The sequence below is a fragment of the Gymnoscopelus braueri genome, assembly GCF_963280865.1.
Source record: "Gymnoscopelus braueri genome assembly, chromosome: 19".
In the NCBI taxonomy this organism is placed as follows: domain Eukaryota; kingdom Metazoa; phylum Chordata; class Actinopteri; order Myctophiformes; family Myctophidae; genus Gymnoscopelus; species Gymnoscopelus braueri.
The window spans coordinates 44,548,781-44,563,996 of NC_137621.1; the positions used below are offsets into that span (position 1 = coordinate 44,548,781).

The 15,216-nt window shown below is 42.9% G+C and overlaps 1 protein-coding gene across 1 annotated transcript in view; it reads left to right on the forward strand.

Annotated features, from left to right (window-relative positions):
- Positions 1–14,822, forward strand: part of LOC308074358 (actin-histidine N-methyltransferase-like) — a 57,529-nt gene extending 42,707 nt beyond the window's left edge. Inside the window, exons 11-13 of the mRNA XM_080413776.1 lie at positions 3,236–3,321; positions 8,399–8,559; positions 9,699–14,822. Coding sequence (XP_080269902.1) covers positions 3,236–3,321; positions 8,399–8,559; positions 9,699–10,331 — 880 coding nt within the window. The 3' untranslated portion in view covers positions 10,332–14,822. The remainder of the gene's footprint in view (positions 1–3,235; positions 3,322–8,398; positions 8,560–9,698) is intronic.
- The last annotated feature ends 394 nt before the right edge of the window (positions 14,823–15,216 follow it).

Genomic DNA, 15,216 nt, shown 5'->3' on the forward strand with positions numbered 1-15,216 from the left:
TATACCATACGCGCCGTATTCAGGCAAAATAAATGTACCGCATTTTAGACAGGTTCCCTATATCAGCCAACCAGAGAGCTCTAATCTCTTCTCCACCAGCCCGCTGCTACCCGGTGGTCGAAGAAAGCCGACCGCATAAGACCGAGCTTGCTCAATCGGCTTTGGACGCTTCCCTACAACTTCCAACCCAACGTGACAGTGTACCCACCGGCCGTTCAACAACAGATTTTCGGCAACGGACGCTTTCCAACGCTTACCGACGTCGGTGCGGTGGAGCTCTACCTTAACCCATTAAGACCTGGAACGCATCTGTGTCACTTTAGATTTCTTTGGCTATTAAAAAATAGCAGATATACAAGCTCATAGCGCGGCACCGAGTGCCGCGCTATGAGCTTGTAGAGCTCGTGCTTGTTGAGCTTGTGAGCTTGTAGATTTTTTTTTTTTTTTTTTTTTTTTACTGTTCACATCAGGTCTTAACACATTGGGTGCCAGAGGTTTATTAAAATATTATACGTTGAGTGCCAGGATTTTTAACCATTTTTGAACCTTTTTCAAGTAGTCACAAAATATTTTCAGTGATCACCGTCCTCACGGTGATCCCCTCTTTACACACATAGAGGTCTCGTACAATTGGGGGAAAAAAATTTAAAACATTCGGTAATCCGTTCCATAGTTGCAGCCAGTTGAAAATAGTTAAAAATACATTGTAAAAAAAAAAAGTACACATGAGCCGAGATACAGGTTTTTGAAGTCATAAGTTAACCAGGAAGTGGATTGGAGTCTAAATCTTGGAAAAATTAGTTTTTTTGTGCAAGCTCCCATCGGTCTTGTTCTTTGGGGGGGGCGGGCGGGGTTAACCCCTTTTCTCCCCATTATAGTCCCAGCGTGGTGGATTCGAACCCCCGACCTTCGCGGCGGTAGGCCAGGCACTTTACCGCTGTGCCACCCGAGTGCGCCGATAATCAGTACTCTAAACTTTTTTTCTCATTATAGTCCATGTGCGCCAGCTTGTTTTTCCCCTACCCCAGTAAATATTTCAAACAATTAGCTCCCCCCTTTGGCGTAATTGAAAGACATAATATAAATGTTTCAGCAGGTCTCTCTCTCTTTTGTGTGTGTGTCCCCCCCATCCCCTCCCCCCAACAAGTATCAATTTACCATCCGCCCGACGCTTTCATCACCACGCAAGCTTAATCATTTTATCATTAGCCCCCTTAATATTATGCAGCATTCTTCTCTCTCGCCGGCATTTTTAATCAGAAGGCCCTTTTAATCTCTTATTGATGACAAGTCTAAATCTCAACAGTGGAAATTAAATGAAAACAATCGGCGTTGTTTGCCAGGGTGCTCCATTATACCCTGACATATATGGTGATGTATCATTCTCCAAGTGGTGGGAAGAAGTACTCTTGATTCTTTTTCTTTTTTTTTACTTGAATAAAAGTATCGATACCGCAATATAAATAAATACTCTTATTACAAGTGAAAGGCCTGCCCTTTATGAAAAGTATTGTAGCCTACTTAAAAATGTACTTAAAATAAGTGCAAAACAGCGCATGTAGGGGGAGCTTGCTAGGGTTGTACCCCATGAGCCCCAGTGTCCGTATTTTGGAGCGTACATTCGCTGAAAATAGCAGATCTACAAGATCACAAAGTGTAGAGGGAAAAATGAGAGGGCCTGGTATGGAGCCCTGGCGGACTCCAGTCAACAAAGTATATAGAAGTGGTTAAGTGTCATGCTCAGGAGCACTTAGACACGTAGTCTAGGCAAGCAAGGCAAGCAATACTCCTTTACCTGAAGTAGCCCATGTGCATGTTGTCTGACACGTTGGAGACTCAGCCTTATCTCGCGTTTTCTCACACGCCCGCCACTTATATTGGCAAAGCGTGGCACAAAGCTCGGCCAGGCAGTTAAGCCGGCGGGTCGGGGTTGGCCAATCAGGGAAGCCCCTCCCAAACACGCAGAGATTCTATGCGTCCTCCGCAGACCCACGGACAGACAAATGCTAGATATTTGTGGTTTTTCGGTTCTCTGAAACTATTTGAACGATCAAATTGCCTCTCTGCACTGCACACCTCCAGGTTATATGTGACACACACACACACACCAAGTTTGAGGCTGTTCGGTCGGACAGCGCCCGAGTTATGCCCGGGGCAGTCAGACAAACAAATAGACAGACACGGGTATTGTGAATTAATATCGATACATATTCACAGACCCCATATACTGAGATTAATGGAAGTAAATACACAAGACGGTGCCATTTTGTCTGAGCTCAACCTTTTCTTTTAAAGAGTTAAGTTGAGCTCAGCTGGATGCTCTGTTACTGAAGCAATGGACAGCGGGATAATTCAATAGCAGCACTGGGGGAACAGGCCCCCTATAATGCATTTCTGTGGTGTAATAATGTCGACCCTGTCCTAGCGACTGCCACATCGATCAATTTGCTGAAGTACAGAAAAATATTGTCCTCCTCCTCCCCCCCCAAAAAAAAATTACCTCGGCCCGGAACGTTATGAAGAAATGCCATTTTGACGCCGGAACGCATTCTGCTGAGTCTTGAGCTCATTCTGTGGGCGACAACTTCATGTTCCCTGTCATTCTGTTCACCTCGTCAATCCAAATAAATATATAAATCGATAAATGGAACGGGGCAGAGTGACTGGCCACTGTTGCTGCGGGAATAAACCAAGGGAGGAAAAAAATAAAACATAATTGACTGATATAGTATTCCTATTTACTGGGACAATATGGTGTTAATGAACAAGGCTCTAGCGCGGCACAACGCTTTTTGTTGGCTCAACACAACGCTGCCTCGCAATTGATCTTACATGTTACCTTGACAATTGTAGGCTATTGTTTTTCAAATATATATGTATTGCCGCTGTCAAATGGAAACCTTGTATGTCCAAAACTGTGACTTTTCAGGATATGGAAAAAATAACCTGTGTTCCCATGAATAGTCACATGTTCTTGTTAATAATTCATTGGTTAAATATTTATAAAACCAACAAACACACTTGAACATTTTCACTTTAACATTTTCTCCAAAATAGCAAAAAATAACTGATCAGCTCGATTATCTAGTTTTGCCCAACACTGTTGTAGGTTATTAATTGGCAAGAAAACAGCATCCTATCGGACCCTGTAATATGTGTGCTCATATACATAACAGTTTCAGGTAGATTTGAGACTGATCCGAGTTGTGCTGTTTTCCAATACCCTCCCCCTCAGGTCCAGCATATTTGCCCTGCACTGCAACGAGCCTCCCATCTCAGCCCAGCTCCTAGCCTTTCTACGAGTTTTCTGCATGACCGAGGGTAAGACACACACACACACACACACACACACACACACACACACACACACACACACACACACACACACACACATGTGATATGGTGTCGGCTGTTGGTATATATACTGTCAAAAATAGCAGATATACAAGCTCATAGCTACTGTATGAGCTTGTAGATCTGCTATTTTTGAAAAATCTTGAAAATTTGGGAAAATCTTTTAATATATATATATATTTTTTACTAAAATATTTGCTTCAGGGGGTCCCTGGAACAACATATTTTGAGATGGGGGTGTGCAGCCAAATGCATATCATTTTGGGGGCCCTTGACATGAAAAAGTTATTATGTTTTTTTTTAAAAAGCCGTTAGGATTTAGAAGACATTTGCAGAATTCCCAGAAGCAAATATTTGAGTTACAAATGCTTGCTTTAAAAATATATATATTTTCAAAGATTTGCACAAATGTTCATGATTAAAAAAAAATAGCAGATCTACAAGCTCATAGTGCGGCACTCAGTGCTGCGCTATGAGCTTGTAGATCTGCAATTTTTTGTTTAGCCAAAGAAATCTAAAAATGACAGATGAAAATACACACACAGAGGTCTTGCCACCGGGTACATTCCCGAAGGATCCCCCCCCCCCCCCTCCCATTCCCCTATATCACGGCCACAGACCCCGGCAAGACACTCAACGCCAGCACAAAAGCACGGCATGCTCCCAGCCCCTTCCTCTCAGTACACACCTCCAGAGACCTTCCTCAAGTGACTGCTTCCTTCCCCACATCCACCAGGAGAGGAGAGGAGAGACGGGAGTGAATGAGATGGAGAAGGAGGTGGAGGTGGATGAAGGGAAGCAACGTGGGGCGGGGGTGGGAGGGAATGCGACAGCGAGGGCCTATCCGTTCCATAGGCGCTTAACCCATTAAGACCGGGAACGCATCTGTCATTTTTGATTTGAACCATTATCTTATACTTTGGCTATTCAAAAAATAGCAGATATGCAAGCTCATAGTGTGAAAAACTGTGCAAATCTTTGAATATATTTTTCAAAGCGAACATTTTTAACTCAAATGTTTGCTTCTGGGGATTCTACAAACGATTCTATAAATCCTAATTAAAATTATATGTATTTGGCCAGGGACCCCCATCTCAAAATATTGTTGTTGTTCCAGGGACCCCCAGAAGCAAAGATTTGAGTAAAAAAATGTCACTTAAAAATATATATATATTCAAAGACTTGCACACATTTTCACGATTTCTCAAAAATAGCAGATCTACAAGCTCATAGATCAAAACTATTTTTGAATAGCCAAAGGATAAAATAATGGTTAAGAGTCGTTGAACAGATGCGTTCCCCGGTCTTAACGGCTTAATTGATCAAGGCAGCCCACCAGATGTGTGCGCGAAGCGATCTGCCGTGGGGCCCTGCAATATTCATCTGCATGTATGCAGAACGCCCGCCGGTGTCATAAAATCCCCCCAAGCCTGCGCGTCGAGAGCAAGCAAGCAAGGCCACATCCTCCTCCTGGCGAAAGGACTCATCCTCAGGACCCCGGCGCTTGTGATATATTATTCAAGTTTTTTTTTCTTTTTTCCGCTGCATGTTAATTTTTAAAATGCTCCCCCCCCCGCCCCTCTCAACCCCTCTGGAAGGTGGAAAGGGAGCGGTGGGGGGGGGTGGAGGGGGTGGGTCGGTATCATAAAGAGCGAGCGAGGCTGTCTACATTTCTTAACAGATGTGACATGACGGAATAGTGTGCACACACGCACACACACACCCAGGGCACCGTCGCTCAAGTCCCTTTTATCTCACTCGGTCCCCGTTTCATGTAACCAAGACTTGCGTTACTCGTCGCAATCAAAGCCGGCAGGCACAAAGGTTCCAAGCAGATGAACGGTTAAAGGGTTTGAGCCGTCGACCCGATGGGGAGGGGGGGGTTTTCCGTGGTGTTTTACACCGATAAAGACCATTAATGACAATTAATCGATGTCTTGATCTCGACCAAAAAGGCTTAACCTTCTGTACATCCATAACAGTCTATTCATACTTACTTACTTACTTACTGCCCTTTATGCCGGCTGGCATGTAGGGCCGCAACAAAGGATCTCCACTCCTGTCTGTTCTGGGCCAGCGTCTTCATAGAACCCCAGGTGTGATGCAGGGTCTTCGGCTCTCCCTCCACTGTCCTCTACACCAAGTGGTCAGCCTCTTTTACGTTTACCGTCTGGTGTCCGTCTGTGATGTCGTCCCGCTCTCTACAGATTACATGCCCAATCCATTTCCACTGCCTCATTCATGCAGGTGGACGTTTGAAAAAAATATTCTGTTGCTTTATCGCCTCATTGTAATCGGGCTCAGTGTGCATGTACTGTACTAGTAACACAAACGGCAGTTTAATTTAATGCAAATGGATTAAAATAAAACGTAGCACGTACAGACCTACCATTATCCCCAAATTGTTCAGACTGGTGCAATTTCTTGCAACTGGTTGAAAGTTGCAACTTGCATATGTGGACTGGGCTTAAGTCAGTGATTCTCAGTCTAATTGGATTTTATCAACATTAATATAAAACAAATAATGATGTAAAAATAATCATGGTATTTTTTTCTTCAAAACCTTGAGAAATTAGTTTGTTGTGATACCGATGAATAGGGACTTAAAAGTATACTGTGTTAATTCCGTTGATCCAAACAGCAACACGATCAATTGATCATTAAAATGCACATGCTCTGGCCCGGACCGCTGGCGTAGGGATCCGGGCACCTAGGCTCCAAAGTAGCCTGACAGCGCGTCGCAGGTTCGAGTCTCGATCCCGACGGCCTTTGCCGCATGTCACTCCCCATCTCGCTCCCCATTTCCTGTCAACCTACTATCCTATCAAACCTATTGGTCTGAAATGTCAACGACTTGATGAAAATGGACTGGGCATGACTTGAGCTGGTGCAGGAGTTAACCCATTAAAACCGGGAACGCATCTGTGTAACCACTTAGACCATTATGTTATACTTTGGCTGTTCAAAAATAGCAGATATACAAGCTCATAGCGCGGCACTCGGTGCCGCGCTATGAGCTTGTATATCTGCTATTTTTGGAATGATTTTTCGACCCGGATGTAAACAAACGATGTCTCCGTGGGGAGACGAGTCTCTCCTTTCCACCGGAACAAAAAACATTGTAACTGCGATCGTCCGTTCTGTTGTCATCGGCAGTTGAATATGGCTCGTTTTCACCAAAAAACGCAGTCTGGGAGAAGAAATTCAAGCTAGATTTGTTTTTCGACATTGGAGTGGACGGGGTAATTTTTTTTTTGATGATGTAATTTCCGGTTCTATCGTTCTCTCGCAGTCAAGGCATCATTCATAGGTTGGCAAAGAGCGCCCTCCAGCGTAATCACTAAAAACATGATTAATTTTTTTATGGACTCCTATATGCGTCCTTGGCAGGGAAATGTTGGATTTGAAAGGACGCATATATTGGCAGGCAATGTGTCTGCCAGAGTTTTTCAGAAAACCAGCGAATCCGAGCAATTCCACTAACCTTTGAAAAAGCATGGAATATTTTTCGCCTCATTACACGCATGGGGGTCTCGTAAAATCAAAAAGAAATTTGTTTTGGGAGACCACGACAACACCATCAGAGTGTTTGACACAGAGACCAACAGCTGGCTGAACACACCTTCTGCAGAGCTCCTTCCAGGAAGACGCTGGGGTCATTCTGCCTTTGCCTACAAAGGAGAGATGTACATATTTGGTGGTGCAGGCATAGACCTAGACCTCAATTATCTGTGGAAATTCAGTCCAGAGAGCTTCTCCTGGAAGAGGGTTGAGCCTAAGGGGAAAGGGCTGACGTTTAGGATGTGCTGTTGCATGGTGGGAGATCGTATCATCCTCTTTGGAAGAATAAAAACAGCCGATGACCTGGCAGTGATGACTACCATCCATCCACAATAGAATTAAAATAAATAACATAATTTAAAAAAAAAGTTATATAAAATGGTTATAATGCGATGCATTTATGTGACTTTGTTATAATGCAAAGATACAGTATGACGGTAGATGCAGTCAAAAAGTCTGGACACCCCTGACTTAAACCCTTGCAGTATTAGGGTTGGGATCTGGAATCGGGAGGAACCGGATCCAAGATTGAGGAACCGGAATCGGTTCCATCACATTTGGAACCGTTTCAGGAACCGGTTTTATCTACGGTACACTGTTAGAGCTGGTCTTCACGTCTGCTATCAGGGGTTCTCAAACTTTTTTGGCCCAGGTACCCCATGGAGGGGAGTCATTTTTCCAGGTACCCCCTCATCCTTGCAACACCGATAAGCATATACTTAAAACCACATGTGTACATTTAGATGCCATTGGAATTATTTGTATTAAAAACGTTTCAATCAAAATCATTCAGACCCATTTCATAGTCATAAACAGAAACCACTACTACTATATGAATCATGTGCTGATAGTAATTTTATTCAAATTGCTTGTGTGCAAAACCTGACGGCACACTTTTCAAGTAACTGATCTTAATGGTTCAGACTTCAGAAAATGAACACTTCTAGTCCTAATAAAAACAGACATGTAAAATGACCAGTCTAAACGTGACTTTTAGTAGGTGCTTCAATTTTAAGATAATACACTTATTGTTTGGATGCCTATAACATTAACGAGTGTCAACGAGCGTCAGCTGGACACAGACAAACACACCTGCCCTCTGCAGTGCTCTAATTTGAAAGCCCTTGAATATGATGGAACATGATTAAGGATTACTGTGACTATGGTAAACTCACATTTCACTTAACACTCCATACAGTAAGAACTCCTGTAACTTTCACTAGCACCCCCCAATAAAACAAAATCTGTGATTTTTTTCCGCGAGCCCCTTGGCTATGCGTGCCGGACCCCACTTTGAGAACCGTGGGGTTAGGGGACAGCGCCATATGTGAAAACACAAAATCTCGTCAAACTCGGGGCTCTGCCATTCTTAGCAGAATCTTCTCGTCAGTGGCAGGCAAAGAGTTAAGAGGGAATCGCTAAGGAACCGGTATCGTTTAAAATCCTAAATTCTGTTTTGCACCCCCCTCTCTCTCTCCTCCAGAGGAGCTGAAGGACTACCTGGTGGGGGAGCGGGCCATCAATAAGATCTTCACCCTGGGGAACAGCGAGTTCCCCGTCAGCTGGGACAACGAGATCAAGCTGTGGACCTTCCTGGAGACGCGGGCCGCGCTGCTCCTCAAGACCTACAAGACCACAATAGAGGTCAGACCCGTGGATTCAAGTGCTCAGTCGCTAGGACTGATTTCAGTACATTTTGTATAAGATTTAAGAGTATTAGAATTGCTTAACCACTTAAAACCCCTGTAGTCTTAGAGAACTGGACCGGAGTTACACCTGCACCAAAAATAGCCGATCTACAAGCTTACAATGTGTCACAATTGCGACCCAGTCTGAGCTTGTAGATCTACTATTTCAGGCTAATGTTCCGCCCCAGTATATGGACGCAAGGGGTTCAAGTGGTTAAACTAGCAATAAAATACACCAACCCTGAAGGGGGTTAGGGTATTTCATAAAAGCAATGGGTAAAGCATCAAGCTGCAATTTCTTCAACTGGTTGCCTGTATGTAGAAAGGTTTAGAATGATAATACTAATACGTCATAATTCTACTTAATGTAACACATTGCTAGTGTATGGGGGGTTCCTTTCACACTCTTTCACAAATCACACATTGGGACTTGGGCCTAACAAACATGTTCAGTCATGAGATTAGTTTTTCCTTGAATCCCTGCAGACAGCCTAGGACTGACTGCAATCGATTATTTTCCTATCGATTATTCTGTTGAGTACCTTTTCAATTAATCGTGTGTGTGTGTGTGTGTGTGTGTGTGTGGGGGGGGGGGGGGGCCCTATTTTATACTCTGTTGCATCACAGTGTCGTCCAAAAACAATTGAACATGGTCTATCTTCAACTTAGGAACATCTGCGTTGTGAGCTTGTAGAAGACCATTTTATTAAAAAAAAATATTGTCTCTAATCCAGTGGTTCCCAAACTTTTTAGCTCAAGACCCAAAAGAGAAATCTGATGTTTGCCTGGGACCCAAACAGAACGCGGCTGCGAGCTTGTAGATCTGCTATTTTCACTACTTCTTAAACGTATTATTATTTATAGAAATTATCAGATTTTTGTATTTGATGAAAAGTTGTGAATTTGGTTTTTTTCTTTTAAAATAATATTAAAAAAAAAATTAGGAAACCAAAAAAAGCGGATATTTACTCCATCCCATCAAATCTGTGTCCGACACAAAGATGGGTCCCCGACCCACTGTTTGGGAAACAGTGGTCTAATTAATGCATCCTTCTCCTTAGCTCACAGTGGGGTTTTTATTTATTCTACTTTCAGGAAGACCGCTCGGCATTAGAGAAGCCGGACCTCTCTCCTCACTCCCGCGTGGCCATCGAGCTCCGCCTGGCCGAGAAGCAGATCCTGGAGCGGGCGTCGGCCTGCGGCCGGGGAAGGCGGCTGAACTTCCAGCGCCGGCTGGAGGAGGGCGCCCCGCTGCCCCGCTACGAGGAGAGTGACATCGCGCTGCTGGAGAACGCCGACGCGGACGCCAAGCTCCCCATCATCCTGCGCAAGCTGGAGGAGGTGGAGGAGGAGGAGGAGGAGGAGGAGGCGGCGCTCGAGGCACGACTGGCGGAGGAGGAACTGGAGAAAACGCCGCTCCTCCTCAACGGGGACGGGAAGGCGCCGGCGGTCTACGGGACCGGCGCAGGGCCCGCCGCCGCCGTAGATGCTAATGATGCTAACGCGGTCGCTAACACGGATGCTAGCGCGGATGCTAACGATGACACTTGCCCGACGCCGTTGGCCGATAGCGAGGCCACCCGGGACGAGGAGGAGGAGGTGGTCAGCCAGGACGTTAGCTTGACGCCGGACGTCGCGATTACGAGTCCCGACGGCGACGTCCAGACGGAAGTCGCCACCCTAAGTGCCGATCGAACTGAAGACGGTCCCAAAGAGAACAGTGAATAAAGATGTGTGTGTGTTCCCTTCACCGCCACACAGCCTCCCCCCACACACAAGCGTATTTATTTATTTTTGTCTTCTTATTAAAAAGTGACTCGGAGATATAAAAGGCGGAAATAAATTTTAACTAAAACAATTTGCAAGAGCGTGTGACTTGATGCGTTTACCTCCAGCGTTTGATACAGTAGACGTGGCACCGTACTGCTGAACATGCCAGTTTGTTAACAACGCTGTCGGTGTGTTCCCCTCAGCCCCGGGCTGCGCAGTAGAGCTCCTTATTTTCTCCTTGTTGTTTTTTTTTCCTAGCTTTGTTTTGGAAGTTTTAAATCATCGCCGTCGGGTGGAAACCCTTGTATCTCCAAAACTGTTACCTTTCAAGAAATAGATAAAAAAAAGAAAATAATTACCCGTGTTCCAATGGATCCAGTGTAGTTATTATGTTGTCACAAAGCTCTTGTTAATGCTTTTTCATTGGTTTGGACACACTTAACCACTTTAACATTCAAGATATTTCGAACGGAGCGAAAATGGGCGATCTTACGAGCTCACATCGGCTATTTTCGCTTCTTTTGCGTGACGCGCTTGAACAACGACGTGAGGCATTCATTTAAGAAGACGACATTAAAAGTTGAACTATGGAGATACAAGGTTTTTTGCCCGACAGCGACGAAACGCAATTCACTGGTTCACATTTCACTACGTGCACTGTTTAGAGCTGTGGTTCTCAACCTTTTCAGGCAGCGACCCCCCAAAATAAACATACTGGGGACCCCCCACCCTGACGAGCACTTGGAATTGTAGTAGTTGAGGCATTACATTTTATTTTGCAAAACAAATTGAAAATAGCAGATCTACAAGTTGCGAGGCGTTGTGAGCTTGTAGATCGGCTATTTTCACAATTCTTGCCTTTTACATTATTTGACAATTTGGCCAATGTTTGACCAGTTTTTATAGTTGATTACTTTTTGATGCATTAATGGTCTTTTTTCTTTTCTTTTTCTTGTTTGAGATATTAACACAATCACTGCCAGGTATTAATTAATTAATGAATTCATCCGCTGCTGCCAGCGTTTTTTACCTTATTTTGACGATCCACGTAGAGCCATGGAAGCCACGATGTGAACACGTATGTAAACAAAGGCTGTCTGCGGGGAGGGGGAGGGTCTCGTCTATTCACCGGAACAAAGGCATTTTTACCGCGATCGTCCATTCCGTCCATTCCGTTAAAAAATATGGCTCGTTTTCACCAAAAAAAGAAGAAATCCGAGCTAGAGGTGTTTTTCTACGTCTCATAACATAGGAGTGGACGGAGCTGAATCTTTTTGGGATGACATCACATTGATCTACGTCAATGGCAGTCAACGGTTGGATTTGAAAATGACTGAATGTGTTAAAAAGGTCTTAAAAGTCTGAGGCCCCCCCCCAAAAAAAATCATGTCACAGGTTGAGAACCACTAGTTTAGAGAAAGGAAACGGAAGAAAGCAAGAAGGCAAGCACTGTAAAATTGAGTCCAGCTGGCGGGGGGAGGGAGAAGAAAATATACGATTGAATTAGTTGAAATGTTATCTCCTGAAAGCCAAAAAATCCCACTAATCCTTTGATTTGGTCAGTTTATTACTGCAGTTTGTCTCAATAACATGTCGGGTGCATTTTGAGTTGACAATCGTTTTCCCTCGTGTGTTTCGGTTATACTGTCCGGTCAAAAATACATCACTGCCCACTCCTTTTTTTTCCTTCTCATATGAAGGGATTGGTTGAAAAATACAAAATAAATAAATAAACAAAACGGGAATGCGTTTCCATGGAAAATGTGTTATGAAGGCCGTAATTATAGATTTAGGGTTGCACTTTGATGACTATTTTCATTGTTAAAAAAGAAAAAAAAAACTACAGAAATGTTCGTTTGATACGACACCGCTGTGACATTCTAATATTGTGAGTTGCCAAGGCTTAAAGTGATATATTTGATTTGATTTTAAAATGCTGAAGTCCAACAAAAGGGCCCTAATAGCAGATCTTTCATTTTTAGTTAGTTAGCTGAATCACTACAGTTTATTGTCATAAATATAGCTTCTCCATAATTTTTTTCTTCAGTTGGTATAACTGCAGCCGTGAATAAGGAGAGACAAGAATGGCACAGGTGATTTTTTTTTTGGGGTTAGAATTTAGAAAATGACGTGAATGTACTTTAAGTCATTGGTCATTGGTTCTCAAAGTGGGACCAGGGATCCCCAGGGGTTCCTTGGGGGGGTTCCAGGGGGTCCCCAGCAAAATTAAGTAATATATCTACAAACAAAACTTGTAGATGGGCTTGATCTTGAAAATAGCCAATCTAGATTGGCTATTTAAAAAAAAAAAAAACATTTTTGGATATTTTTTAAACATCCTAACACAAATCTTGTATGGAGGGGTGGGGGGCACAGCATAAAGACGAAATAGAGTTTGAGAACCCCTGGTTTAAGTAATGATCGGAGGATTTCACTGAAGGAAGTGATGATCACTGGTTGTAGACTTTGGGTCCTATTTTCGCCTGTGCTACCCATTATCCCTAAACTTCTTTTTTTTTTTTTTTACTATTTTTAAAAACATTTTCAAATAGTTCAAATAGCCTACAAGCTCACAACGTGTCGATGTAGATCGGCTAGTTTAAAAATAGTAAAAAATGGCAAAGAAGTTTAGGGATAATGGGTAAGGCACCGGCGAAAATATGGCCCCTTGTCTCAAAGCCATGTAGGTGTAAGAAACAGACCCTGACGAAACATACAGTATCTGTCTTACAAGTTGGACTGACAGCCTTGTAGAGGACAAGGCATTTTGAACACGGCGCCTTTTGTGTGTGAGAAACAGAAAAAGCACCGTCAGTCTGGGCTATACTTTGAATTGGACTTTTGTTTAATATCTTTTTTTGTTTGTTTAGTTTTAGTTTTGTTTGTTTTAACCAATCGGGTAGGCTGATGTTCACTAATGGCAGTCTTAATAGCCCCGTCGTATTTTCCGCGAGCGATCTCTTTAATATTAGCATCAACCCTTCATTTCGGATGACAAAACAAATTGGGCTAGACCGGCGATTCCCAACCCCACTGGTGGGCCGCGAGGGTAGTGCAAGTGGGCCTCCAAATAATTGGCAAATCACTACGATTTTACTGATAATATAACTTTCATGTTAAAAAAAAGACATGGTAATAAAACGTTTTATTGTGCTACCGATAAATAATAAATACCACGCAGTCCACCCATCTGAACACTCGACACGGCAGCCTATGGGTGGGCTGCGAACACTTTCAAGATTTTCAAGTGGACCCTGATCCAGAAACGGTTGGAAACCTGCTGGGCTAGACTTCAACTTCCTGTCAAACATCCTGATAATGTGTGTATCACCACCTTGTACAACATTGTGTGACTTGTTAAGCCTGTTGTTTTTGTATCACCGTACGTCACTTTTTACGTTTTTGTTCTGTGGGCTACAGCACTTTTCCCATCACAAAAACCTCTGTATTTTTTATGCAATCATACACTTTTACCAAACCTTATTGGTAATATTTTCAACCTGTTTGCTGCTTTTCTAAAAAGACATTTGTACTATGTTTCCTGCGAGCTCCTAGCTTTAACCTGTAGACTCGGAACAAATCCCAGATATGGTCGCAGTCGGGTAGAAACCTTGCATGTCCAAAGCCGTCACTTTTCAGGAAATTTGGGGAAAGAAGAACCCGTGTTCTGATAGATCCAGTGTAGTTATTTAGTCACAAGCTCTTAATACTTTTAATTGGCTCAGTTAATACTTTTCATTTGCTCAATATGTATAAATATCACATACTGTACACACTTAACCGATTTCACTGTCACTTAAAGGAATACTTCAACCAATTTTTTTTTCCTCCTATCAATTACTCACCCCACCATAACCCTTGAATTGAAGTTCTTTTGTCGCTTTCCTGAGCCAATAATCCTATATTTGATTAATTAAGTTAAATTAATAGGAGACCAATCTTAACCAGAGCACATAACTCATGAGCAAAACATTGTTCAGCGATTACGCTGTGAGAGTTGTTTTGGAGTTCATATTATTAGTTATATATATTAGTTTAATTCCTCCTACCGCAGCAGAGTCCTCAATGAAGTCCTCACTTATTGAATTATTGGCTCTGGAATGCGACAAAAAACGAAAAAAATAAGCTCCATGAATTCTTCTGCTTCATGGGGTGAGTCATTGATAGGAGAAAAAAATGATTTTTTTGGGGGGTGAAGTATTCCTTTAATTTACGATAAAGAACAGAAAAATGTTAAGGAGATGCAAGGTTTCTGCCTGACATCGACTATGTTTTGTTATCCGGCGGGGCGACAGACCCCGTCAGCAGCTTTACATGCAGTATAGTCCCTGGGTTTGCGTCTGCATACAAAGGAACCAGATAGTATAGTTCTAAACAAGCTAGAGGACTTGTCCCCCAAGCTGTCAACAATGCAGCTGAGCCCCCCCGAGATTAAACTTACCATCTCATTTCTCACCTCACAGTGTCCTGTTGTCTTCTTGCCCTGCTTCACACCCGGGTTCATTTTGTTGACTAAAAACAACCGTGGTGGAAAAAGTACTCAAATTCTTTACTTAAGTAAAAGTATCAATACTGCAATATAGAAATACTCTATTACAAGTACAAAAGTATTGGCATCAAAATGTACTTAAAGTACCAAAAGTAAAAGTACTAAAATGTTTGTAGATCTGCTATTTTCAAATAGCCTAGTTATAAAATAGGGCTGAAGTGGTTAATGTATGTTTCATAATGTCATCATTTATATCTGAAAAGTAACTAGTAACTAAATCTTTCGAATAATTGTAGTGGAGTAAAAGTACAACATTTGCCTCCGAGATGTAGTGGAGCAGAAGTAAAAGTATTG